This window comes from Delphinus delphis, chromosome 9 (assembly GCF_949987515.2).
Source record: "Delphinus delphis chromosome 9, mDelDel1.2, whole genome shotgun sequence".
Lineage (NCBI taxonomy): Eukaryota > Metazoa > Chordata > Mammalia > Artiodactyla > Delphinidae > Delphinus > Delphinus delphis.
The window spans coordinates 37,351,333-37,378,565 of NC_082691.1; the positions used below are offsets into that span (position 1 = coordinate 37,351,333).

The 27,233-nt window shown below is 36.6% G+C and overlaps 1 protein-coding gene across 4 annotated transcripts in view; it reads left to right on the top strand.

The window, feature by feature from the left end:
- SNX13 (sorting nexin 13) overlaps positions 1-26,904 on the top strand; it is a 138,084-nt gene extending 111,180 nt beyond the window's left edge. For all 4 annotated transcript variants that reach the window (XM_060020411.1, XM_060020409.1, XM_060020407.1 and 1 more), the window contains 6 exons: positions 8,684-8,845; positions 10,326-10,397; positions 13,004-13,149; positions 13,405-13,473; positions 15,393-15,505; positions 23,394-26,904. In XM_060020411.1, coding sequence (XP_059876394.1) covers positions 8,684-8,845; positions 10,326-10,397; positions 13,004-13,149; positions 13,405-13,473; positions 15,393-15,505; positions 23,394-23,641 — 810 coding nt within the window. In that variant the 3' untranslated portion in view covers positions 23,642-26,904. The remainder of the gene's footprint in view (positions 1-8,683; positions 8,846-10,325; positions 10,398-13,003; positions 13,150-13,404; positions 13,474-15,392; positions 15,506-23,393) is intronic.
- Positions 26,905-27,233: the final 329 nt, after the last annotated feature.

Here is a 27,233-nt window from a genome sequence, read left to right on the forward strand (position 1 = left end):
GTTCAAATTCCTGTTCTGCCACTTATTAGCTGTGTCCTGCAAAATGTTACTTAACCTTCTGGGCTTTTAATTTTCTAAAGATTGAAGGTGTTAATCCTCAGTGTAGAGCATGTATGGATCAAATGAGATAATCTATGTATTACAGTGCCTGTCTGAATAAACGTTGGCTCTTAGAAGTAGTAACAGTAGTAGCAGGAGCTGTAGCAGCAGTTGGGAAAGCTGGAAGTGGGAATTCTGTGGATTATTTTTGCAACTTCTTAAAAGTCTGAAATTATTTCAAAATGAAAATTAAAAGTAAAAGACTTCCCCACCACTCGTTCTTCTAAAAAGGCTAACTTGCTTAAAAAAGATTAAGGAATTGGTACAAAATAAGTAAGATTAACAACTGTAAGCATAAGAACTTCATGTGATTTCTCAAGGATACTACGGTTTAACATCCAAGTGAATGTTAACATTTCTAAGTGGAATGTTTTATTTTAATAAGAAATTCCAGGTTATGTACCTTATAATGGTAGGAAAAAAATATGGTGGACTTATCTTTATATTTTGTGATTGAAGTGATTGAGTTTAAATTCCAGCTCTAAATGGCTTTATTGTCAATAGAGATGCATTTCAGTATTCCATCTTTTTTATGTTTACCTTATCTTCTCTCAAGGTTGTATCAATTTTAAGATAAACTAATAAATTGATAAGAGCTTTTTGAGATAAAAGAAGCATTATATTAAATGTAGACAATGTCTTTTTTTACCAACCAGCAGTTGTGCATGTATATATGTAATGGGTAGGCCAAAAAGTTCGTTTTTTCCGTAAGATGGCTCTAGTAGTGCTTAGTTGTCTTTAACTTCATTCAAAACAAGTTTGTTAGATTGTATTGTGACAACTGTCATATTGGCGTGCATTTAAAAAAACATCAAAATTGGTAAATTTTTGTGTAGCCATTTTAATATTAAAGAGGGAAGAAAAATAGCACTTTTTGCATATTATGCTTTATTATTTCAAGAAAGGTAAAAACACAACTGAAACGCAAATAAAGATTTGTGCAGTGTATGGAGAAAGTGCTGTGACTAAATGGGTCAAAAGTGGTTTGCGAAGTTTCGTTCTGGAGATTTCTCGCTGGACGATGCTCCACAGTCGGGTTGGTTAGAGCAATTGAAGTTGATAGCTATCAAATTGAGACATTAATTGAGAGCAGTCGACGTTGTACCATGTGGGAGATAGCTGGCACACTCAAAATATCTAAATCAAGCACTGAAAATCATTTGCACCAGCTTGGTTATGTTAACTGCTTTGATGTTTGGGTTCCACATAAGAGAAAGAAACCCTCTTGACCACATTTCCGTGTGTGATTCTCTACTTGAACGCAACGAAAATGTTCCGTTTTTAAAACAAATTGTGATGGGCATGAAAAGTGGATACTGTACAATAATGTGGAACAGAAGAGATGGTGGGGCAAGTGAAATGAACCACCACCAACTAACTAAAGGCCGGTTTTCATCCAAAGAAGGTCATGTTGTGTATATGGAGGGATTGGAAGGGAGTCCTCTATTAGGAGCTCCTTCCAGAAAACCAAACGATTAATTCCAACAAGTACTGCTCCCAGTTAGACCACCTGAAAGCAGCATTTGACAAAGAGCGTCCAGAATTAGTCAACAGGAAATGCATAATCTTCCATGAGGATAACGCAAGACCGCATGTTTCTTTGATGACCAGGCAAAAACTGTTACGGCTTGGCTGGGCAATTCTGATTCATCTGCCCCTTCAGATTTCCATTTATTTAGATCATTACAAAATTCTCTTAATGGAAAAAATTTCAATTCCCTGGAAGACTGTAAAAGTCACCTGGAACAGTTCTTTGCTCAAAAAGATAAAAAGTTTTGGGAGAATGGAATTATGAAGTTGCCTGAAAAATGGCAAAAGGTAGTGGAACAAAAGGGTAAGTACGTTGTTCAATAAAGTTCTTGGTGAAAATGAAAAATACGGCTTTTATTTTTACTTAGAAACTGAAGGAACTTTTTGGCCAACCCAATATATATATATATATACACACACACACACATATACACATTAGAGTCTAAAAATTAGAGTCTAAAAATCCTTCTCAATCATTTCTGGAAATCCACAGTAACATACATTTTTCATAAATCATATTGGTAATTACCAAGTTCATCTTGACCTCTTTTAGATTGTCAGAATAATTTTCATGCATATCAAGAATTAGGAGTTTTCAGCTACATTTCCTTTTTGGCTAAATTGTAGTTTAATATTTTCCTTAATTATATTTCATTGGAAATGAAATAGCTATTAGAGAAAATCATCTGTAAACATTTTATTAGTAGCTACTCAGGTTGAGAAATAATACTTTATAACATATTAACTTGGCTACACAATTTGTCTAGCTTTGCAAAATTTATGGGCCAATTCCTAGAAGAAGTAATTGACAAGCGGTCTTCCTCCATGTACACAGTACCTTTCTATCCAGTTTTGTATCATGGTGTGATGGCAGTTTTAAGCTGTAGATAGGGACCTAAATTTAAGTTAAAATTCCTTTGTTCGTGTTTTTACCCATACAAATAACTCAACTGAGGTGATAATTGAATGAATAGACAACATCTATGTATGTCAGGCTAAGTGTACACTTTTGCTGGCAATCCATAATTTACTCTTCTGCCTGGTAATTTTGCAATTTTCTTTCTTTTTTTTTTTTTTGCTTTAAACATCTGTTTTAAGACGAATCCTGATTCTGGAAACATTATCATATTGTGATGGGCTGCTTTTATGCTTCTAAATTCTGCTGCTTTCAGGGTTGAGCGTCATAATCACGTGTGGAGGTTTTTCCATGCCCCCTGGTTCCCCCACTCCCCACCCCCAACACAGATGATTAAGCTTTGCCCTCAGAAATTGGAGGAAAAAAAACATGGAAGAAAGAAAAGGAAAGAAAAAGAAATGGATTCTGTAGTTCTGGGACTGGTGCACAGGCAACTCTTTTCAGTTATCTAATTCATGATATAGATTTAAGTTCTCTTATTTTGAAAGAGTGTCAGTGGTAGTTAGCCCTATGCCTAGATAGGATTTGAGGTTGTATTCATTTAACCAACTTAAGGTTATGTTAGTTGAACCCATGTTTCTACTGCGAAGTGTAAGATACATAAAATTCTAAAATATTTTTGACGGTGTTCAGTTTTTAATGTAGGTTAAGATTAAAGTGAAATTCTTGCCTTTTATGCTTCTGAAATTCTACCTCATAAAAATGTATATTTTAAGTGTGGTATTCTCATGTTTACCTCTCTTCAAAATTCTACTTGTGTTCTTATGACTTAGAGTTATTACAGTTAAAAAAAACACTTGGCAGTAATGTCAGTGTTGGAAATAATGTCCTGATTGATTTGAACACACTGTTCTGGTTAACTCAGAACTACTGTATATAGAATTAGAATTACACACACACATATATGTAATTTTACACCCAAATATATAATTGTACACATAAGTGTGTGCACACACAAGAGAGTTAACTTCATCTTTTTTACCCTTTGTAATCTCTTTATCTCTCTTCACCAGTGGTAGTGGTTTTCAAGCCCTTCTTCTTCCTTTCTGTCCTTTGGTTCTTCTTTAAATTTGTTGTGCTGTGATAGTGTCCCTCCTCAAGGTTGTATATTCCAGCAAGCATATCTGTAAGACTGTTGGGTCTGCTTAACCCAAGGAATTACTGAAACTTTTATAGTTATCTTGAAGTAAACTCTTTGTTGTTATTGCTTATTACAGTACCTATTTCACCTTTTCTAATTTTTCTTGTTGAAAACCATGAAAGCATATTAAAGAGTTTTATCTTCTTGATATCATCTGTTAACATTGTGTTCCTTAAGCAGTGGGGTTCCATTTTTTTGCTCTTACTGCTTTTATTTTTTTTCTTTTTGTATACAACATAACACATATCTGTGGTAGTTTTTATGAGATACAGTACTTTCTGGAAAATAGTCTTACAGTTTTCTTTGACTTTGGTTATTGTGTCCCCTTTTTCTTTTCTCCCCTCCCTCCCTCCCTTCCTTTTTCTCTCTTTCTTTCATTTCTTTTGTTTGTTTTAGTCTGTTAAAAATCTCAGAGAGGGCTTCCCTGGTGGCGCAGTGGTTGAGAGTCCACCTGCCGATGCAGGGGACACGGTTTCGTGCCCCGGTCTGGGAAGATCCCACATGCCGCGGAGCGGTTAGGCCCGTGAGCCATGGCCGCTGAGCCTGTGCGTCCGGAGCCTGTGCTCCGCAACAGGAGAGGCCACAGCAGTGAGAGGCCCGCGTACCGCAAAAAAAAAAAAAAAAAAAATCTCAGAGAGATCCATATGCATCTACTTCGGTTTCTTTAGATGGCTCTCTTAATTGAAATTATCTGACACTTGTACAGTCAGAAGGTCAATTTTATTTTATTTATTTTTTAATATCTTTATTGGAGTATACCTGCTTTACAATGGTGTGTTAGTTTCTGCTTTATAACAGAGTGAATCAGCTATACATATATTCCATATCTCTTCCCTCTTGCGTCTCCCTCCCTCCCACCCTCCCTATCCCACCCCTCTAGGTGGTCACAAAGCACCAAGCTGATCTCCCTGTGCTATGCGGCTGCTTCCCACTAACTGTTTTACATTTGGTAGTGTATATATGTCCATGCCATGCTCTCACTTTGTCCCAGCTTCCCCTTCCCCCTCCCCGTATCCTCAAGTCCATTCTCTAGTAGGTCTGTGTCTTTATTCCCGTCTTGCCCCTAGGTTCTTCATGACCTTTTTTTTCTTTCTTTCTTAGATTCTATATATATGTGTTAGCATATGGTATTTGTTTTTCTCTTTCTGACTTACTTCACTCTGTATGACAGCCTCTAGGTTTATCCACCTCACTACAAATAACTCAATTTCATTTCTTTTTATGGCTGAGTAATATTCCATTCTATATATGTGCTACATGTTCTTTATCCATTCATCTGTTAATGGACACTTACGTTGCTTCCATGTCCTGGCTTTTGTAAATAGAGCTGCAGTGAAAATTTTGGTACATGACTCTTTTTGAATTATGGTTTTCTCAGGGTATGTGCCCAGTAGTGGAATTGCTGGGTCATATGGTAGTTCTATTGTTAGTCTTTTAAGGAACCCCCATACTGTTCTCCATAGTGGCTGTATCAATTTACATTCCCATCAATAGTGCACCACACCCTCTCCAGCATTTATTGTTTGTAGAATTTTTGATGATGGCCATTCTGACCAGTGTGAGTTGATGTCTCATTGTAGTTTTGATTTGCATTTCTCTAATGATTAATGATGTTGAGCATTCTTTCATGTGTTTGTTGGCAATCTGTATATCTTCTTTCGAGAAATGTCTGTTTAGGTCTTCTGCCCATTTTTTGATTGGGTTATTTGGTTTTTTGATATTGAGCTGCATGAGCTGGTTATAAATTTTGGAGATTAATCCTTTGTTAGTTGCTTCATTTGCAAATATTTTCTCCCATTCTGAGGGTTGTCTTTTCATCTTGTTTATGGTTTCCTTTGCTGTGCAAAAGCTTTTAAATTTCATGAGGTCCCATTTGTTTATTTTTGTTTTTATTTGCATTTCTCTAAGAGGTGGGTCAAAAAGGATCTTGCTGTGATTTATGTCATAGAGTGTTCTGCCTATGTTTTCCTCTAAGAGTTTGATGGTTTCTGGCCTTACATTTAGCTCTTTAATCCATTTTGAGCTTATTTTTGTGTATGGTGTTAGGGAGTGTTCTAATTTCATACTTTTACATGTACCTGTTCAGTTTTCCCAGCACCACTGATTGAAGAGGCTGTCTTTTGTGCACTGTATATTCTTGCCTACTTTATCAAACATAAAGTGACCATATGTGCATGGGTTTATCTCTGGGCTTTCTATCCTATTCCATTGATCCATATTTCTGGTTTTTTTGTGCCAGTACCATACTGTCTTGATTACTGTAGCTTTGTAGTATAGTCTGAAGTCCGGGAGCCTGATTCCTCCAGCTCCATTTTTTGTTCTCAAGATTGCTTTGGCTATTTGGGGTCTTTTGTGTTTCCATACAAATTGTGAAATTTTTTGTTCTAGTTCTGAGGAAAATGCCAGTGGTAGTTTGATAGGGATTGTGTTGAATCTGTAGATTGCTTTGGGCAGTAGAGTCATATTCACAGTGTTGATTCTTGTAATCCAAGAACATGGTATATCTCTCCATCTATTTCTGTCATCTTTAATTACTTTCATCACTGTCATATAATTTTGTGCGTACAAGTCTTTTTTCTCCTTAGGTAGTTTACCCCTAGGTATTTTATTCTGTTTGTTGCAATGGTAAATGGGAGTGTTTTCCTGTCTTGCTAGTTGTTTGGCATAGGGTGTCCAGCACTGTAGATTGCTGGTCGTTGAGTGAAGCTGGGTCTTGGCGTTAAGATGGAGATCTCTGGGAGATTTTTGCCATTTCATATTACGTGGAGCTGGGAGGTCTCTTGTGAATTAGTGTCCTGAGGTTGGCTCTCCCACCTCAGAGGCACACCCCTGACGCCTGGCTGGAGCACCAAGAGCCTTTCATTCACACGGGTGAGAATAAAAGGGAGAAAAAAATAGAAAGAAAGATAAAATAAATTTATCAAAATAAAAAGGAAAAGATAATTATTAAGAAAGAAATTTTTTAAAGTAAAAAAAAAAAAAACCAAAAACGGTCAGATAGAACCCTAGGACAGATGGTAAAAGCGAAGCTATACAGACAAAATCACATACACACTCACAAAAAGAGAAAAAGGGGAAAAAATATATATATATATATATATATATATCTATCTATCTTTGTTCCCAAAGTCCACCTCCTCAATTTGGGATGATTCGTTGTCTATTCAGGTATTCCACAGATGCAGGGTACATCAGGTTGATTGTGGAGATTTAATCCGCTGCTCCTCAGGCTGCTGGGAGAGATTTCTCTTTCTCTTCTTTGTTCACCTAGCTTCTGGGGTTCATCTTTGGATTTGGACCCACCTCTGCGTGTAGGTCGCCTGAGGGCGTCTCTTCTTCGCTCAGACAGGACAGGGTTAAAGGAGCAGCTGATTCGGGGGCTCTGGCTCACTCAGGCTGGGGGGAGGGAGGGGTACGGAGTGCGGGGAGAGCCTGCGGTGGCGAGGCCATCATGACGTTGCACCAGCCTGCGGCGCGCCGTGTGTTCTCCCGGGGAAGTTGTCCCTGGATCACGGGACCCTGGTAGTGGCGGGCTCTACAGGCTCCTGGGAGGGGAGGGGAGGATAGTGACCTGTGCTTGCACACAGGTTTTTTGGTGGCTGTAGCAGCAGCTTTAGCGTCTCATGTCTGTCTCTGGGGTCCGCGCTGATAGCCGCGGCTCGCGCCCGTCTCTGGAGCTCCGTTAAGCGGCGTTCTGAATCCCCTTTCCTCGTGCACCAGGAAACAAAGAGGCAAGAAAAAGTCTCTTGCCTCTTCTGCAGCTCCAGACCTTTTCTCAGGCTCCCTCCCGGCTAGCTGTGGGACACTAGCCCCTTTAGGCTGTGTTCACGCAGCAACCCCAGTCCTCTCCCTGGGATCTGACCTCCGAATCCCGAGCCTCAGCTCCCAGCCTCCGCCCGTCCCGGCGGGTGAGCAGAAAAGTCACTCGGGCTGGTGAGTGCTGGTTGGCACCGATTCTCTGTGCAGGAATCTCTCCGCTTTGCCGTCCACACCTCTGTTGCTGCGCTCTCCTCCGTGGCTCCGAAGCTTCCCCCCCACCCGCCACCCGCAGTCTCTGCCCGTGGAGGGGCTTCCCAGTGTGTGGAAACCTTCCCTCCTTCACAGCTCCCTCCCACTGGTGCGGGTCCAGTCCCTATTCTTTTTTTCTGTTTTTTCTTTTTTCTGTTGCCCTACCCAGGTACTTGGGGAATTTCTTGCCTTTTGGGAGGTCTGAGGTCTTCTGCCAGTGTTCAGTAGGTGTTCTGTAGGAGTTGTTCCACATGTAGTTCGTTGTATTTCTGATGTATTTGTGGGGAGGAAGGTGATCTCCACGTCTTACTCTTCCGCCATCTTGAAGTTCCTCTCAGAATGTCAATTTTAAAGCTTCCTGTCCCTCTGAGATCAGTTCTTTTTATATCTCTTGTCATATTTTCTTTATGGTTTTTCTATTCTCCCTTAATAAAGTATGGCTTACGTGTCTGATTTGCAGCTTCTTTTCTTCCTAATGGATTCCAGATTTCTTCCATATATTGTAATTGAGCATGTAACGTATCCTAAAAATTATTTTTTTAAAAAATAAATCTTACTTGTTAGTTATTTGAGCTGTTTATTTTATCTGCTTGTTTGCTTCTTAATATCACCTCAAAATATCTATGTCATTGTTGCCTTGAATTTGTGCCAGAAGTATGTTGTAGCTGTTTATATACTTGCATCAATTTCTAGTTTGGAAAAATTTTCATTTTTTCAGAGTTTTCCTTAATAAGAAGGCAACCCAAGGTTTATATTCATTTCTACCAATAACCATATCACTCAAAAATTTTATTCATATATTTATGTCTGAAAATAGATTTTAAAGACACACTGAAGACAACAGTTTTATCCTTTTAAAATGCAATGAGATAATATAGACTGGAAAATTATTACATCTTTCATGTGTTGCACTCTATTTTCCCATGCTTCTCAGTTGAATAACAAATCTGATACAGTGAAGTCATGATATATAATCTTTTCCCCTTTAGATGGACACTTTTGTAAATCCGCTTCGAAATTCTATGAGGAATGTTTCAAATGCAGTTAAATCCCTTCCTGATAGCTTCGCAGAGGGAATGACTAAAATGTCAGACAACATGGGCAAAATGTCAGAAAGATTAGGTCAAGACATAAGGCAATCATTTTTCAAGGTAAGATGTTTCAGTAATGCCTAAAGGAAACTATTTTTAGGTCAACTAAGATTTACTGAGCTCTTGCTTAGATTTACCTTATTTTACTTTGTAAGTCCAAAGCCCTATAGACACATAGTCTCATAAAGAATTAAAAAACTAAAGAGAATTAATTCTTATCGAAAATGGATACTGTAAAATCCAGTCACTCCTCAGTCTCCACTACAGTAGAATTTTAAAATCCATTTAAAGCACATATTTAAAATAAGTAAAGTTAACATTCTTTGTACTCTTTTATTCCATTCAGCCATGTTTATTCTATAGTGTCATTAAAATTTATAACAAAACAGGTATGTGCTGTTGTGTAAATTAGTTTTACTAGTATTCATCAGCAAACATAAAGTCTAATTTCTCCTGAGTCACACGATCAAGATTCACGAGATCAAAGAGAGGAAAAGTCTTTCAACATCATCAGTCTCTGCAGCCATATCTTACTGTGTATATACCTGTGAGAGGCATAGAAGAGTTTCTTGGGAAGCTTTTTCATTTCGCTAGCAGAAGAGGTAGTTGACCAAGTAGTTTTTTGCTTCTAATTTACATTTTTTAAATAATTTTGACCTAGTTGTTTAAGGTTATAATCGAGACTATAAAAGAAATCATGTAACTATTAGAATGTTTCAATGAAGAGGAAATATATATAAACACTGATAGAATTTCTTTATTGTAAGAGGCAACTCCTGAAATACAGTGTGTGTAAATCATACTTTCTATTGATTCTCATACCTTTTCTGATGTTTCATCCTAATTTCTAATCATGGGGAAGTACACTAACACTGAAGTGAGGGTTGTCTTGTGCTGCTTCTGCTGATAGCTACCCATATGACTTCCTACAAGAGTCACTGAACTTTTCCAGGCTTCTTTTTCCTCACCAGTAATGTGAAGGGGTTATAATAGGTGATCTTGATGGTCCTTCCTGTGCTGAGAAATGGTTATCAACTAGCACTGGTCCTTCTGTCCTTTTCCTCCATAACTTACATTATATAACAGTCAGTTAATTAGTTCCTTTAAGCTTCTTAGCATACTGTCAGTTAATTAGTTCCTCTTAGCCTCTTAGCTCTTTATGGTAAAGAAAAAAGATTGGAGTTCTGTTCCCCTACTGTGCTACTAACTTTTGGTCTTTAAATCATTTAATCTTACTTAGCTTTAAATTCTAAAAAGTATGGGAGTTTGAGTAATATCTCCATCCACCTCAAAATGAATCCTTTTTTAAAGGAAAGAAAATCTGTTGGTAATGAAATAATTACCCTTTTATATTGGGTTTCTAACTGTAGATTGTCAATACTTTGTTAATGCTATATAAATTTTGTTTATATATTGTCCCCAAAATCAAATCAAATGCTGTTCATTATATTTGATACTACTAATTTTGGTTTATTGTATTGTGTTCTTTCATTTTCTGCTTTAGTGTGTTTACTGTGTTTTTTGTTTTTTTAAATATTAGGTTCCTCCTTTAATTCCAAAGACTGATTCAGATCCTGAACATTGTCGAGTTTCAGCTCAACTTGATGATACTGTGAGTTAATTTTATTTTGGTAGCATTCAGTTGAAATTCACATCATACTTGGCAGATCTTTTTAACTTTTTAATATAGTATAATATGTATATCTGTCATTAATGTACATATATTGTAAACATTGTTTGATGAATTCTTACAAACTGAACATATCCATGTAATCAGCACTATAAACAAGAAACAGAACATTACCAGTACCCCAGAAAGCCCCTAATGCTCTCTTCCTGTCACTATCCTCTCCCCTGCCAAGGATAAACACTATCCTGACTTCTACCCTGCATTTATACTTTATATAAATGAAACTGTGAGGTATGTACTCCTTTAAGTCTGGCATTTTTTGCTCAACATTGTGATAATCTTCCATGTTTGTTTTGTGTGATTGTGGTTTCTTCATTTTTGTGGCCTTACAGTGCAATTTTGTAATTATAGTACAATTACATTTTGTAAATATAGTACAATATGTTTGCTATATTACGAACTGTACTCCTGTGAACATTCTGGTACTTGTCTTTTGATTAAATAAATAAGTACATATTTCTTTCTGTACCGAGGAATGGAATTACTTGGTCAGAGGTTATGCAAAAATTCAATTTTAATAGATACTGTCAAATAATTTGCCGAAGTGTGTGTACTGCTTCCGCTGCCATCAGCAATGCATGAGAATCAGTGGTTCACAGCCTGCCAAAACTCAATATGTTATGCCTTTTTAATTTTAGCCATTCTCTTTGTTGTATCTCATGTGGATTTCCATTTCTCTGATGACTGTTAAAATGTTGAACCTCTTTTCATAAGTTTACTGGCCATTTGGGTGTCCTGTCTTACATGTCTATCTCTTTCCCCCATTTTTTATCTGTTGGCTTGGTTGTCTTTGATTAGTAAGAGTGCGTTGTATAATCTGAATATTGTTTCTTTGTCAGATATAAGTATTTGTGTATTGTGAATATCTTCTACTTTGTGTGCTTTTATGCTTTGTGTACAATCTGTGCCTACTGCAAGGTCACAAAGATGTTCTCCTATGATTTTCTTTAAAAATTGTTTTTGTTGGGCTTCCCTGGTGGCGCAGTGGTTGAGAGTCTGCCTGCCGGTGCAGGGGACACGGGTTCGTGCCCCGGTCCTGGAAGATCCCACATGCCGCAGAGCGGCTGGGCCCATGAGCCATGGCCGGTGAGCCTGCACGTCCGGAGCCTGTGCTCCGCAACGGGAGAGGCCACAACAGTGAGAGGCCCACATACCGGGAAAAAAAAAAAAAAAAAAAAGTTTTTGTTTACCGTGCCAAAACTTAGATTTGCCATTCATCTAGGATCAATTGTTGTGTATGGAATGAGGTGGGGGTGCAGTTGACCTAAGCACCATTTACTGAGAAGACCCTCTTTTCCCAGTGTATGGTTTTTCCTTGTCACAAATCTTTTTATTTTATATATTTGGGTCTGGGCTTTATATTCTATTCTATTAGGCAGAGTTATTTTAAAGTTATAATTATCTCTCTTCAGTTTCTCATTGAATTTCTTTATAATAAACTGTCTTAAAGATAATATTTTTGTTTTTTTAAGAATATTTTAGAATGTTTATTATGCATTGTACTGTTGTAATATCCATAACATTATACTTTTTGTTAAGGGTTTTTACAATTTAACTGTTTATTAGAATTGTCATGTGGCATCAGACTCATGACTATACTCGATCAGAGAATAGAGCAGTAGTGATTTTTGCCTCCAAAGTGGTTAAGCTATTGAAAAATATGTGAAAGAGAAGGTATGCTAAGAAAATGTTTACAACACAGTGAAAAATGTATGACTCATGCTGTTTTCTCATGAAAAAATTTAAGTATTTAAATTACAACATTGATGAGGAAATAATTGGAAAGAGTAGCTTAGTGATGAAAGAATTACAAAATTACTGGCAATTCTGGCAGTTTTGTTGCATATCTAAACCTGCACCCTATTATATATTGATATATTTCGGCATCAAAGCATTCTAGTTGTCTTTCTTTACTTTTTATATCATTAATTGAATATTCCCATGATAAAAGTGTACAAATTTTTACTTCTTAAAAATAAAAAGAAAATTCTAGTAATCTAGTTGCCTTTTGTAATGTTAGCTGGATTTTATTTCAGCTTCTTTTCCATGAAAATACCTGTATACATACAACGCAGTAACCGAGCAAAACAGATTGCTCTGTGTAGATTGTATTTTGTTCTATTAAATAAAGAGAAATGTTGAGAATATTTTGTTCATTTGAAAAAGATGCCCCAGAGAATAGGCAAAGGGGCTAGCCTTTGCCTTATAAACTAATACAGACTCTACTGCAAGATCCCAAATCATATTTTCCTAAGACCATCATGAATCCAGTTTGAGAAGTTGTTTTCACTACAGCCTTGGAATTTACTCATCATTGTAGAGTTGTAAAATTCTGTATTCTGTCAAAATGGCTGTTAAAAATATTTTTTCTAAATTAGAATGAAATATTGGTTACAAAGGCTATAGTAGAACTTGTTCTCTAACCTGTAAATAGTAACAGTCATTTGGTAAAAGCAGCAAAATTAGCCATTCATAGTAGATAGGTAACTCAAATAAACGTATCTTTATTTCTTCCCATATTTTGTCAGGTGGATGACAATATTCCACTTAGGGTAATGCTGCTTCTCATGGATGAAGTATTCGACTTAAAAGAGAGAAATCAGTGGTTGCGAAGGAATATCAAAAACCTACTTCAACAGCTTATTAGAGCCACATATGGTGATACTATTAATAGGTACCACTTTTTTTTCTTAAACTACTTAGAGCTGATCTTACTTAGCTTTTGAAGTTTTACTTCTAGAAGTAGATTGCTCAACCTTTTGTAGGTGAATTTCCTTCTCTGGGTCTTTGAAGATCATTAAAGCAGACTATTGCTCTCAGAGATAATCTTCATACAAATTAAGTTGCTTACTTCATGAAAGTAATGTTTCTTTATTTTATTCACCTTCTAAAATCTTGACCTTACTTATTTGAATTTCTTTACTTTCAGAAAAATAGTTGACCATGTTGACTGGATGACCTCACCTGAGCAAGTAGCCGACTTAGTGAAACGTTTCAGGTATGTCTTAAGACACAGTCACTTCTTTCAGATAGTACAGAGTTGAGCATTGTTATCACTAACTTTCATTGCATTCCTTCTCTTCCTGGCCTTAAAGTTGGTTTTAGTCATCACTGATGAGCAAAAAGACTTGCAAGAATTATAAACATTTGTCCCATGGACCTATTCATCTTTATTTTTTTAAAACCAGAATAGAAAAAAGTGTAAATGAAAAATCTTTAAGATGTTAGGCTATATTTTATCATAGTAATGTGGCTTTAAAATAATTGAAATATTAATGTAGACATGGCATGGTCATATAATCAGGTTACCTAGTTTCCAGGATTAATTTTTCTCAGTTGTATTTGCTAACCTTGATTTGATTGATTGATTGATTGATTGGCTGGCTGGCTGGCTGCATGGGGTCTTCATTGCTGCATGCTGGCTTTCTCTAGTTGCCGCGAGCGGGGACTACTCTTCATTGTGGTGCGTAGGTTTCTCATTGCAGTGGCTTCTCTTGTTACGGAGCGTGGGCTCTAGGTGGGCAGGCTTCAGTAGTTGCAGCACGTGGGCTCAGTAGTTGTGGCACGTGGGCTCAGTAGTTGCGGCACACGGGCTTAGTTGCTCCATGGCATTTGGGATCTTCCCAGACCAGGGATCGAATCCATATCCCCTGCATTGGCAGGCGGATTCTTAACCACTGCACCACCAGGGAAGTCCCTGCTAACCTTGTTTTTAAATGAAGAATTTTAGAAATATGTATGTCCATGGTCGAAATTTTTATTAACTATTTGAACCTCTGAAAAGGTTCAGATTAATAGTAGTGATACTCCAATTCATATGTTCATTCTACAAAAATATTCTGAACCCCTTCTCTGTGTCTAGCCCTCTTACCAGGAACTGAGAGGTGAGGTTCAGTCCCTTCAAGGAAAGCATGCCATGGCAGACAAACAACTTTTCTAAAAGCGAGAGATAAGCAAGGCATAAACATTCATGGCATCACGTACTTTGAAGTAACAGAAAGAAGGGAACTACGAACACTGTTTACTTGGCACTGTCTAACTACTTCATGTACACTTTCTGATTTTATCCTATTTTATGAGATAGGGATTTTTGTCTCCATTTTGTTACAAGGAAATTGAGGATTTGAGAAGTTAAGCAGCTTGCCCAAAGCCTCATATGCTGGATAGTGGGGAAACAGGTCTCTCTAATCTGAAGCTAAATTTCTCCTCACAATACCATACTGTTTCTAAAAGCTGTACCACCTGCCCTGGCACCTTCATTCTGTTTCAGGGTGGGTAAATATTGTTTTTCTGGAGCACTGATTCTCAACCTTGCCTGCACACTGGAGTCACTTGGAGAGCTTTAAAAAGTACTCATGCTTAGGTCCCATCTGCAAACAGTCTGATTTAATTAATCTGGTGGAGGCCCTGGTCCTTAAGCTCTTTTAAAGCTCCCAGGTGTTTTCTAATGTGCAGTCAGAGTTAAGAAGGACTACTCTGGGCAGTCTCTTTCTCTCAGACCAAATTCCCAGATGGAAGCTTAGTTACTGTGCTCAATTCCTACCTTTGGCCTGAGAACTAGGGAACAGGAATCAAGCACACTGTGAAAGTAAAGGAGAATGGATTAAATGTGTGAAAGAAACATTGTAATCAATACAGCTCTAAGGTGTGGGTGCAGAATTTGTTTTATATTGGCTTAGTTTTAAGTTGTTCCAGGGCATACTTCTGTTATTTTTTCTTGTATATATCCTTTTACACCTAAAATTGAACCCTATATGTAGTTACTGTTTGTTGAATATCACACCTATATAAAATTGCAGAAGTGTTTCCTTTTTCTGTTTACATTTGTGTTTTCTCTAGAAAATTGGAATAATTTTACCAACTTGTATCATTAGAAAATGAAAATGTTTACAAAATTTATTTAATCTTCTTAAATAGAGATGCCTTTTGGCCAAATGGCATTTTAGCAGAGACTGTTCCATGCAGAGATAAAGCTATTCGAATGAGAACAAGAGTTGCAGGAAAAACTAAATTACTTTCAATTATGCCAGGTAAGTGAACATTTTTAGTATAAATCTTATTAATTTGTACTTCTTGTGAATTTAAGGCATTGAGCATGCTAAGTATAGCTGCCTTTTGACTATAATAACTATCATTTGATGGCTTATCATATACTAGGCACTGTGCTAGGCATTTCTCACATATCTTTAACTAACCCTCATAACAACATTATGAAGCCAAGGTACTGTTAACATCACAGCTTTATATGTGAGGAAACAGAAGCTCAAAGGGGTTAAGTGAGTCACCCAAGGTTTATAGCTAGTAAGTGAGTGTTGGGACTCTGACTCAGCTCTGAGTTCCCCGAAAGCCATTGCTTTCAACCATTTGAAGAAAAAGTGTTGCTTTTAACCACTTCACTTTGCTGCCTTGAAACATTTTGAGAATGAAGTTGATGATAAATTCTGTGACAGATGAAAGGGCTGATAAAAGTATATGAAGTATGAGGTTTTCAGGAAGAATATTTGTTCTACTTAAGAGAACAAACACATTTTTTCAAAGAATCCCTTTGAAACAGCTGATTGGCCCATTCTTAATCTTTACTAAAACATGATCCTAAAGAAAGTGTACATAGTGGCATTCTGTTGGTCTAATTTGAGTTACTTTAGAACACTGCTGTCTCACTAATTGAGATTCACTTTGTCCATTTTGTCTTCTCTCAATAAGAGCAGTTTTGTGTAGTTGGGTGGTTGTTTGATCTCTTCTTTGGTTATAAATATCTTTGAAAATACCTAGATATCTCTTCTCCACATTTTAATTGTGGATGTAGAGAATAGAAAAATATTTAAGTTCTCAATATCTATTTCTTTTCATATAATTTTGTTTTTAATTTAAACTATATTTTCATCATAGATTTTAATCAACTTTGTCTTCTGACAAGTTGGAAATTTGCCACATAGCTATTTATTCTGCCCTATAGACTATACTGTTGCATTTGGAGATAAAAAGCAAGTGACAGAAATAACATTTTAGAAAAATAAAAAGAAACAATAATGTAGGATATTAATATATTGTTAGAATAAACCAGATGGTGCTATAGACTGACTCAGTTATGTGGCTGGAAGAAATCTTAATGCATTTATACAGTAAATATTTATTGAGAGCCTTTCATGAGCCAGACACTATTCTTTACACTTATCGTTGCCTTCTTGGAGTTTACATTCTACTAGGGAGACACAGAAAACAGATGAAAGAAATAGATAAACCACAGTATGTTGGATAGTGGTAAGTGCTGAGGAGACAGATAGTGCAGGAAAAGGAAGGTATCAGTTGAGTTGCAGTTGCAGATAGGGTAGCCATTGGGGGCCTCCCTGAGATGAAGACACTTATGTGAAGATGTGAAGGAAGTGAGGATAGATGTAAAAGTATATATTTTTATATATACATAATCTCTCACCTGTTTTTTAGTAAATTTAAAAACTATTTGCTTTAAATTATATTGTACCCTAGTTAGAAATATACATTTTGGAAGTTGCATGTTTCTTTCGAGAGCAATAAAGTATTGCTTTTGAGGCCCCTGCTATAGGGTCCTGACTATGAATAATTAAGAATAATAGGAGATTGGTTCAAGATGGCGGAGTAGAAGGACATGCTCTCACTCCCTCTTGTGAGAGCATCAGAGTCACAACTAACTGCTGAACAGTCATCAACAGGAAGACACTGGAACTCACCAAAAAAGATACCCCACATCCAAAGACAAAGGAGAAGCCACAATGAGATGGTAGGAGGGGCGCAATCACAATAAAATCAAATCCCATAACTGCTGGGTGGGTGACTCACATACTGGAGGACACTTATACCACAGAATTCCACACATTGGAGTGAAGGTTCTGAGCCCCACGTCAGGCTTCCCAACCTGGGGGTCTGGCAACAGGAGGAGGAATTCCTAGAGAATCAGACTTTGAAGACTGGCGGGATTTGATTACAGGACCTCGGCAGGACTGGGGGAAACAGAGACTCCACACACAAGGTAGTGTGCACATCGGGACCCAGGGGAAGGAGCAGTGACCCCGTAGGAGACTGAACCAGACCTACCTGCTAGTGTTGGAGGGTCTCCTGCAGAGGTGGGGGGTGGCTGTGGCTCACCGTGAGGACAAGGACACTGGAAGCAGAAGTTTTGGGAAGTAATCCTTGGCGTGAGCCCTTCCAGAGTCCACCATTAGCCCCACCAAAGAGCCCAGGTAGGCTCCAGTGTAGGGTCGCCTTAGGCCAAACAATCAACAGGGAGGGAACCCAGCCCCACCCATCAGCAGACAAGCAGATTAAAGTTTTACTGAGCTCTTTCCACCAGAGGAAAAGCCAGCTCTTTTGCTCTGGTGGGCAAGTCCCTCCCAACAGGAACTTGTACAAGCCTCTTAGATAGCCTCATCCACCAGAGGGCAGACAGTAGAAGCAAGAAGAACTACAGTCCTGCAGCCTGTGGAACAAAAACCACATTCACAGAAAGACAGACAAGATGCAAAGGCAGAGAACTGTGTACCAGATGAAGGAACAAGATAAAACCCCAGAAAAACAACTAAATGAAGTGGAGATAGGCAACCTTCCTAAACAAGAATTCACAATAATGGTAGTGAAGATGATCCAGGACCTCGGAAAAAGAATGGAGGCCAAGATCGAGAAGATGCAAGAAATGTTTAAAAAAGACCTAGAAGAATTAAAGAACAAACATACAGGGATGAACAATACAATAACTGAAATGAAAAATACACTGGAAGGAATCAATAGCAGAATAACTGAGGCAGAAGAACGGATAAGTGACCTGGAAGACAGAATGGTGGAATTCACTGCCACAGAACAGAGTAAAGGGAAAAGAATGAAAAGAAATGAAGACAGCCTAAGAGACCTCTGGGACAACATTAAATGCAACAACATTCACATTACAGGGGTCCCAGAAGGAGAAGAGAGAGAGAAAGGACCCAAGAAAATATTTGAAGAGATTATAGTCGAAAACTTCCCTAACATGGGAAAGGAAATAGCCACCGAAGTCCAGGAAGCTCAGAGATCAAAAATTAAAGACAAAGAAAAATTACTGAAAGCAGCAAGGGAAAAACGACAAATGACATACAAGGGAACTCCCATAAGGTTAACAGTTGATTTCTCAGCAGAAACTGTACAAGCCAGAAGGGAGTGGCATGACATATTTAAAGTGATGAAACAGAAGAACACACAACCAAGATTACTCTACCCGGCAAAGAACTCATTCAGATTTGATGGAGAAATCAAAATCTTTACAAACAAGCAAAAGCTAAGAGAATTTAGCACCACCAAACCAGCTCTACAACAAATGCTAAAGGAACTTCTCTAAATGGGAAACACAAGTGAAGAAAAGAACCTATAAAAACAGACCCAAAACAATTAAGAAAATGGTAATAGGAACATACATATTGATAACTACCTTAAATGTGTATGGATTAAACGCTCCAACCAAAAGACACAGGCTCACTGAATGGATACAAAAATAAGACCCATATATGTGCTGTCTACAAGAGACCCACTTCAGACCTAGGGACACATCTAGACTGAAAGTGAGGGGATAGAAAAAGATATTCCATGCAAGGAAATCAAAAGAAAGCTGGAGTAGCAATACTCATATCAGATAAAATAGACTGTAAAGAATGTTACAGGAGACAAGGAAAGACACTACATAATGATCGAGGGATCAATCCAAGAAGAAGATATAACAATTATAAATATATATGCACCCAACATAGGAGCACCTCAATACATAAGGGAACGGCCAACAGCTATAAAAGAGGAAATTGACAGTAACACAATAATAGTGCAGGACTTTAACACCTCACTTACACCAATGGAGAGATCATCCAAACGAAAATTAATAAGGAAGCACAAGCTTTAAACTACACAGTAGACCAGATAGATTTAATTGGTATTTATAGGACGTTTCATCCAAAAACAGCATATTACACTTTCTTCTCAAGTGTGCATGGAACATTCTCCAGGATCACATCTTGGGTCACAAATCAAGCCTCAGTAAATTTAAGAAAATTGAAATCATATCAAGCATCTTTTCTGATCACAACGCTATGAGATTAGATATCAATTAAGGGGGAAAAAACGTAAAAAACACAAACATGGAGGCTAAACAATACGTTACTAAATAAGCAAGAGGTCACAGAGGAAATTAAAAAATACCTAGAAACAAATGACAGTGAAAACATTACGATCCAAAACCTGTGGGATGCAGCAAAAGCAGTTCTAAGAGGGAAGTCTATAGCAATACAATCCTACCTCAAGAAACAACAACCATCTCAAACAATCTAACCTCACACCTAAAAGAACTAGAGAAAGAAGAACAAACAAAACACAAAGTTAGTAGAAGGAAAGAAATCATAAAGATCAGAGCAGAAATAAATGAAATAGAAACAAAGGAAACAGTAGCAAAGATCAATATAACTAAAAGCTGATTCTTTGAGAAGATAAACAAAATTGATAAACCATTAGCCAGACTCATCAAGAAAAAAAGGGAGAAGACTCATATCATTAAAATTAGAAATGAAAAAGGAGAAGTTACCACAGACACCACAGAAATACAAAGCATCCTAAGAGACTACTACAAGCAACTCTATGCCAATAAAATGGACAACCTGGAAGAAATGGACAAATTCTTAGATAGGTGTAACCTTCCAAGACTGAACCAGGAAGAAATAGAAAACATGAACAGACCAATCACAAAGTAATGAAATTTAAACTGTGATTAAAAATCTCCAACTAACAAAAGTCCAGGACCAGATGGCTTCACAGTTGAATTCTATCAGACATTTAGAGAAGAGTTAACACCCATCCTTCTCAAACTCTTCCAAAAAATTTCAGAGGAAGGAACACTCCCAAACTCATTCTACAAGGCCACCATCACCCTGATACCAAAACCAGACAAAGATAATACAAAAACAGAAAATTACAGACCAGTATCACTGATGAGTAAAGATGCAGAAATCCTCAACAATATACTAGCAAGCAGAATCCAACAACACATTAAAAGGATGATACACCATGATCAAGTGGGATTTATCCCAGGGATGCAAGGATTCTTCAGTATGCAGTTGACATGATACTACATGATAGAGAATCCTAAAGATGCTGCCAGAAAACTACTAGAGCTAACCAATGAATTTGGTAAAGTTGCAGGATACAAAATTAATGCACAGAAATCTCTTGCATTCCTATACACTAATGATGAAAAACCTGAAAGAGAAATTAAGGAAACACTCCCATTTACCATTGCAGCAAAAAGAATAAAATACCTCAGAATAAACCTAGCTAAGGAGACAAAAGACCTGTATGCAGAAAACTATAAGACACTGATGAAAGAAATTAAAGACGATACAAACAAATGGAGAGATATACCATGTCATTGGATTGGAAGAATCAATATTGTGAAAATGGCTATACTACCCAAAGCAATGTACAGATTCAGTGCAATCCCTGTCAAATTACCAATGGCAGTTTTTACAGAACGAGAACAAAAAATCTTAAAATTTGTATGGGGACACAAAAGACCCCGAATAGCCAAAGCGGTCTTGAGGGAAAAAAACGGAGCTGGAGGAATCAGGCTCCTGGACTTCAATCTATACTACAAAGCTACAGTAATCAAGGAAATATGGTACTGGCACAAAGACAGAAATATAGATCAATGCAACAGGATAGAAATCCCAGAGATAAACCCATTCACCTATGGTCAACTAATCTATGACAAAGGAGGCAAGGATATGCAATGGAGAAATGACAGTCTCTTCCATAAGTGGTGCTGAGCGAACTGGACAGCTGCACGTAAAAAATGAAATTAGAACACTCCCTAACACCATACACAAAAATAAACTCAAAATGGACTAGAGACCTAAATGCAAGACCAGACACTATAAAACTCTTAGAGGAAAACATGGGAAGAACACTCTTTGACATAAATCACAGCAGGATCTTTTTTGATCCACCTCCTAGAGTAATGGAAATGAAAACAAAAATAAACAAATGGGACCTAATGAAACTTCAAAGGTTTTGCACAGCAAAGGGAAACATAAACAGGACAAAAAGGCAACCCTCAGAATGGGAGAAAATATTTGCAAAGAAATCAGTGGACAAAGGATTAATCTCCAAAATATATGAACAGCTCATGCAGCTCAATATTAAAATAGCAAACCACACAATCCAAAAATGGGCAGAAGAGCTAAATAGACACTTCTCCAAAGAAGACATACAGATGGCCAAGAAGCACATGAAAAGCTGCTCAACATCACTAATCATTAGAGAAATGCAAATCAAAAGTACAATGAGGTATCACCTCACACCAGTCAGAATGGGCATCATCAGAAAATCTACCAACAACAAATGCTGGAGAGGGTGCAGAGAAAAGGGAACCCTCTTACACTGTTGGTGGGAATGTAAGTTGTTACAGCCACTATGGAGAACAGTATGGAGGTTCCTTAAAAAACTAAAAATAGAATTACCATATGAGCCAGCAATCCCACTACTGGGCATATACCCAGAGAAAACCATAATTCAAAAAGACACATGCACCCCAATGTTCATTGCAGCCCTATTTACAATAGCCAGGTCATGGAACCAACCTAAATGCCGTTGACAGACTAATGGATAAAGAAGATGTGGTACATATATACAATGGAATATTACTCAGCCATAAAAAGAAACGAAATTGGGTCATTTGTAGAGACATGGATGGATCTAGAGACTCTCATACAGAGTGAAGTAAGTCAGAAAGAGAAAAGCAAATATCGTATATTAACACATATGTGTGGAACCTAGAAAAATGGTACAGATGAACTGGTTTGCAGGGCAGAAATAGAGACACAGATGCAGAGAACACCAGGGGGGGAAAGGAACGGGGGGTGGTGGTGGTGGTGTGGTGAATTGGGCTATTGGGATTGACATGTACACACTGATGTGTATAAAATGTATAACTAATAAGAACCTGCTGTGTAAAAAATAAAATTCAAGAATAAAAGAGAAAAAAAAAGAATAATACATGGTGCTCCCATATTTACGTGTCTCTAGTAACTTCATGTTGCCTATGAGTAAACTCCGAACTTGCTTACCCTGACAGTCACAGCACTGTCAGTTTTCCATTTTTTTCACCACTTTCTCTTACAGGAATCCTAAAATTCAACCAAACTTTACTACCCCATTTCTTGAGCCTGTCTTGTTTTTGTTTCCACTTAGTGCTCATTTGCTCATTCCTGTTCTTAAATCTTTCATCTGTTTGCACCTATGAAAATGCTGCCCAGGTAGCAAAATCTACTTCAGTTGTCACTTCCTTGAAGGGAACCTTTCCTTATTATCTCATGTTGCATTCCCTCCTTGTAAGTGTCTTTATGCTTTTAGTATTTTAATGGCACTGTTTCTGTGTTGCAAGTTTTTTGAAATCATAGATGAGCTTTCACACATTTTCTTATAGTATTTCTGACTGCATTAAATGTAGTAAAAGTATGTGTATAGTGTTTTAGAGTTTACAGATCACTTTTCACATTATCTCATCAAGGCTTTATAAATTCTTACAGTTATAATAATATTGGTTATTATAAATTCCCATTTTACAGATGAGGATGCAAACTCAGGGTGGGTAAGTTATCATATAGGTATTAAGGGACAAGATTACAACTCTAATTTGGGGTTTCCTGCTTTCTCCTGTGCTGTATTTGTGTCACAGTATCTATTGTGTAAGTGCATGCATGCTTGCAAACGTATATAAGTTTTAAGTCAGTTATTAAACTTATATTAAGGTCATTAACTGAATACTTGCTACTTATCAGTTACTCTGCTTTGTACTTTACATACTTAGCATAGTTTAGGCCTTGGATTTCCTTTGAATAATGAATTGTGTTTATTTCCCCTCTCCTCCGCTTCATTTAGATGAACTGAAGCACATTATTGGGGCTGAGACAACACGGAAAGGTATTCTTCGTGTATTTGAAATGTTTCAGCACAACCAGTTAAATAGGAGGATGGTTTATGTCTTTTTGGAAGGCTTTTTGGAAAGCTTATTTCCACAGTATAAATTCCGTGAACTTTTCAACAGACTGCATTCACGGTCAAAGCAGATGCAGAAATATAAACAGAAACTTCATACTACTCAAGCGCCTTCTTTACAGAAAAGGTGACACTCCAATCTATGAAGCTGGTGTTCGTTTTGTCCAGGACTGATGGTATGGACGGATCTTCTGGGGCTTAACTCATATACTGTTGTGTCTGCACCAGTCTTTTAGTGTCTCAAAATAGATTATTAATACATCCATAAGACTGTGGTTCTTCTCATCCTTGTCTATAATCCAGCCACTACCAAGAGAGATTTCTGTGTCTTAAATGATTTGGTGCATATTTTTGCAACACTGAGAGGATACTGCCCCCATCTCAAGCAAGAATGACGTTGGTCTCTTCTGTTTCAAACTAATCAGCATTCTCCAGCAATGACAAAGTGCCAGAGTGTAGATATGAGAGCTAAGGAAAGCACAAAACAAGAGTTCACAGATAAATTGGCTGATTTGTTTAACAGTGGGAAACTGTGCAATGTGCTGTTTGGAGGGATTTGTTTTGCATAATGATTTTATAGGTCTTTTTCAGAATTTTGATATAGTGTAGATAGCCAGGTGAGTGATCTTTGGAACATCTGTTTCAGGTCTAGGGAAAGTGACAGAATGCCCTTAAAGTATGAAGTAACATTATATCCAAATTACAGTTTTGTGACATAAAGTAAAAACCTAGTATAAAATAAAACCAGTGAAAACAAAAATTTCATTGGATCTGTTATTCATTGGTAGAAAACAGATTTTAATTGATTCTTATGTGCCTTAAGGGCTCTATTTTGCTCTTAACGGTACTCAGTCATAAGCTTTATTTTGGCATTCTGTGTGTAAAAAGAAGCATATGATGGCTCTTAGTTAAGTTACAAAATTATTACAGTTTTCTTCATCTTTAAGAGATTACTGATTATGTAATAGGGGCTATAATTTGTTGAAAGAACTGCCAAATACTTCTAAAAATGTGGAAATTTAAAAAACAGTACTCTATTGAAAGTTACTATATGATGATTTTAAACTGTGTGATCTAGACATACGTTAGGTGATTGCAAAAATAGCAAATCAAAGGATTAAATGAGTTTATTAGTCGTATGTAAACATACAAATTCTTAACTCTATTATAGTGTACATATATGAAAATAAATAAAACAGAACTATAATATTTTTTAAAATAGGCTTTATTTATATTTTGCATAATGTAAAATTCTACTAAATAAAGCAAGTTGGCAAAACCCCTCGGTGTATACATTTAAGTCCCTAAAATAATTTTATACCAACAACAACGAAATACCTTTTCCAGTTTTGGAGCCTCTGCATTTCCTATAGTTTTCTCATTCTCCATTTGTCAATCTTGGAAGTCTTCATATGTTTTGTATGCAGGATTTCTGCATAGTTTTAAATACTTCCACTGACTAAGGGTTTGGGTGTGTCAGCGTTTTTTGTTTTAAAAATATTTAACACTAAAACCTTAAAATAGTGAAGCTATTTATCAGACCACTGAGCCAAGATGCTGGTATTAAAAGAACATCCGGGTGCTTAAGATAAAGGGACAGAGTATTGGTATCCCAGTTGTTTGGGAGCTTTAAGATTGGAACAAGATGTTATTGTCTTGTCACTGAGATCCTACTTACAAAGTGAAGCCGAATAGAATAAAGCCTTCCTTTAAAGCTTTATAATAATAATCATATTTATTAATAATGCTGTTGTGCATACTTATAGTATGCATATTTTCAGCCTGTGTTGCATGTCTTCAGAATTACATAAATGAAATCCCTTTCATTTAAACTTCCAAATGAGAAAAGATCCTTATTGACTCTGGTGGAAGATATAATATTTCTTCTTCTCAATGTGTCTTCCTGCCCTGGTCTCTCCTCATGCCCCAGGCTTTGGAAGAAAAGATATGTGAAACATGTCTGTAGGAAGCATCAGCATGGCCGTAAGTGCAATGATTTTCAGATATACCCCTGCCCATTTCAAGTATATTTTTGCCATAAATAAATCTAAGAGTAAGAGCCTAGTGCGTACATGTGAAAAAGCATTTCTAGATAATGTGAGGAACGCTGGCCATCAACCAGGGAAAGAAAGGTCATGCAGGATTGTGAATTTTCATGGAGCCCTGCAAGAGAACTGCAATCATACCAAAAACTGTTTGAGTAAATGGGTTTTTAAAATAATTTTTGTTTAAAAGAGTTTATATTTCAAAAGCAGAAATGTCAAATGGTAGTCTGTGTAAATGGTTATGCATCTTCTCCTTGCACATCTATGTTTTACATCAGAGAGAGCCGTGGTCATGCTAAAATTAGAGATACTTTTTGAATGACTTGGTCGAGCTGTGTGTAAAATATTTAACCCATAAGTCAAGTACAGTGTACTATGTTTAATAAAGTTATTACATTTAATGCATTTACTGCATATATGAATATATACATGAAGAGGCTTTATGTCTTCTGATATTTGATTTTTGAATGTGTTTTTAAGTCAGTGGTGCCTTTAGGCAAGAACCTTCTAAATTAATCATTCTTTGTTTGGGTTTTCTGACTTTTCAGGTAACAGACTTTAGAAACCATCACTACTAACTTATAGTAATTCACCTAAAAAATTGATTGTATGATTTATATATAACGGTTAGATGGGCATTTCCTATGATTAGGGTTTTCTGATAGTTGCTGAAAACAATTGTGCCATTGACTAGTGGATGCACTTGGTTAGCCTTAATTTTTTTTCTTTTTAAATTTAAAACCTTGAATATTTCACTTCCTTCATTTTAAGTTTGTGCTTTGGTGTTTGGAAAAAAATCAAACAGTTAAGTGCTACCAGGAAAGTGTACCAATTTTTAAAAAAATTAAGAACAATATAAAATTTCACAATCTAAAATTTTAATTTGTGCAATATTTTCATTTAATGCATGTGTATTTGAGTAATTGTAAAATAAATGAATTTTTAATGTTTTGAGATCTAGTTTAAGCTGTCTTCTTAACCCAACAACTTACATTCCGTTGTTGCTGCATCCTTTTATTTAAGGACTTGTTTTAAAAGTCTTTTTGTCACTCCTTGTAAAATTCTTTTGTTATTAGTAAATTTTGCTTATAGGAGCATGGCTCCTGTATTACAAGGGAAAAATATAAAGAGCACATTTTAGGATTATAAGTGTTAAAAGATAACTTGTGCATATCATTCATTGTACAGTAAGTGTCAACTGTGTGCCTAACTATTCTATCAATACTTCTTTAACAAAGAAGGAACAACAATCAGAATGTCAGTTATTTTTATTGAACTAAAAAGAAGATTAAAAATTTTATTTGGTTTGCGTTATGTTTTGTCCATTAGAAAATACTAATAAAGTATTAACAAACCTTTTTGTTGAATTTTATTTAGTAGTGATGTATTTTTATTACTTGAAAAAATGCTTGCTCACTTGTCTTATCTTTATTATCTGTGTGTATTTTCCTTTCGTTTTAGAAATCAAGCAATTCAAGTTCCAGGTTGATAGATGAACTATTGAATGATAACTGACTTACAGCTAACTGAATTTAATTTTTCCTTTTATGGGGCAGCTAATTTACTACCACTTGTTAAAGAAACTTCATACTTCCCTACATGCAAAATTATAATTTTCTCAGAGAGGAAGATCTATAAGTAATCCATTAACAATTTTTGTTTGATCTCATTTTAAATT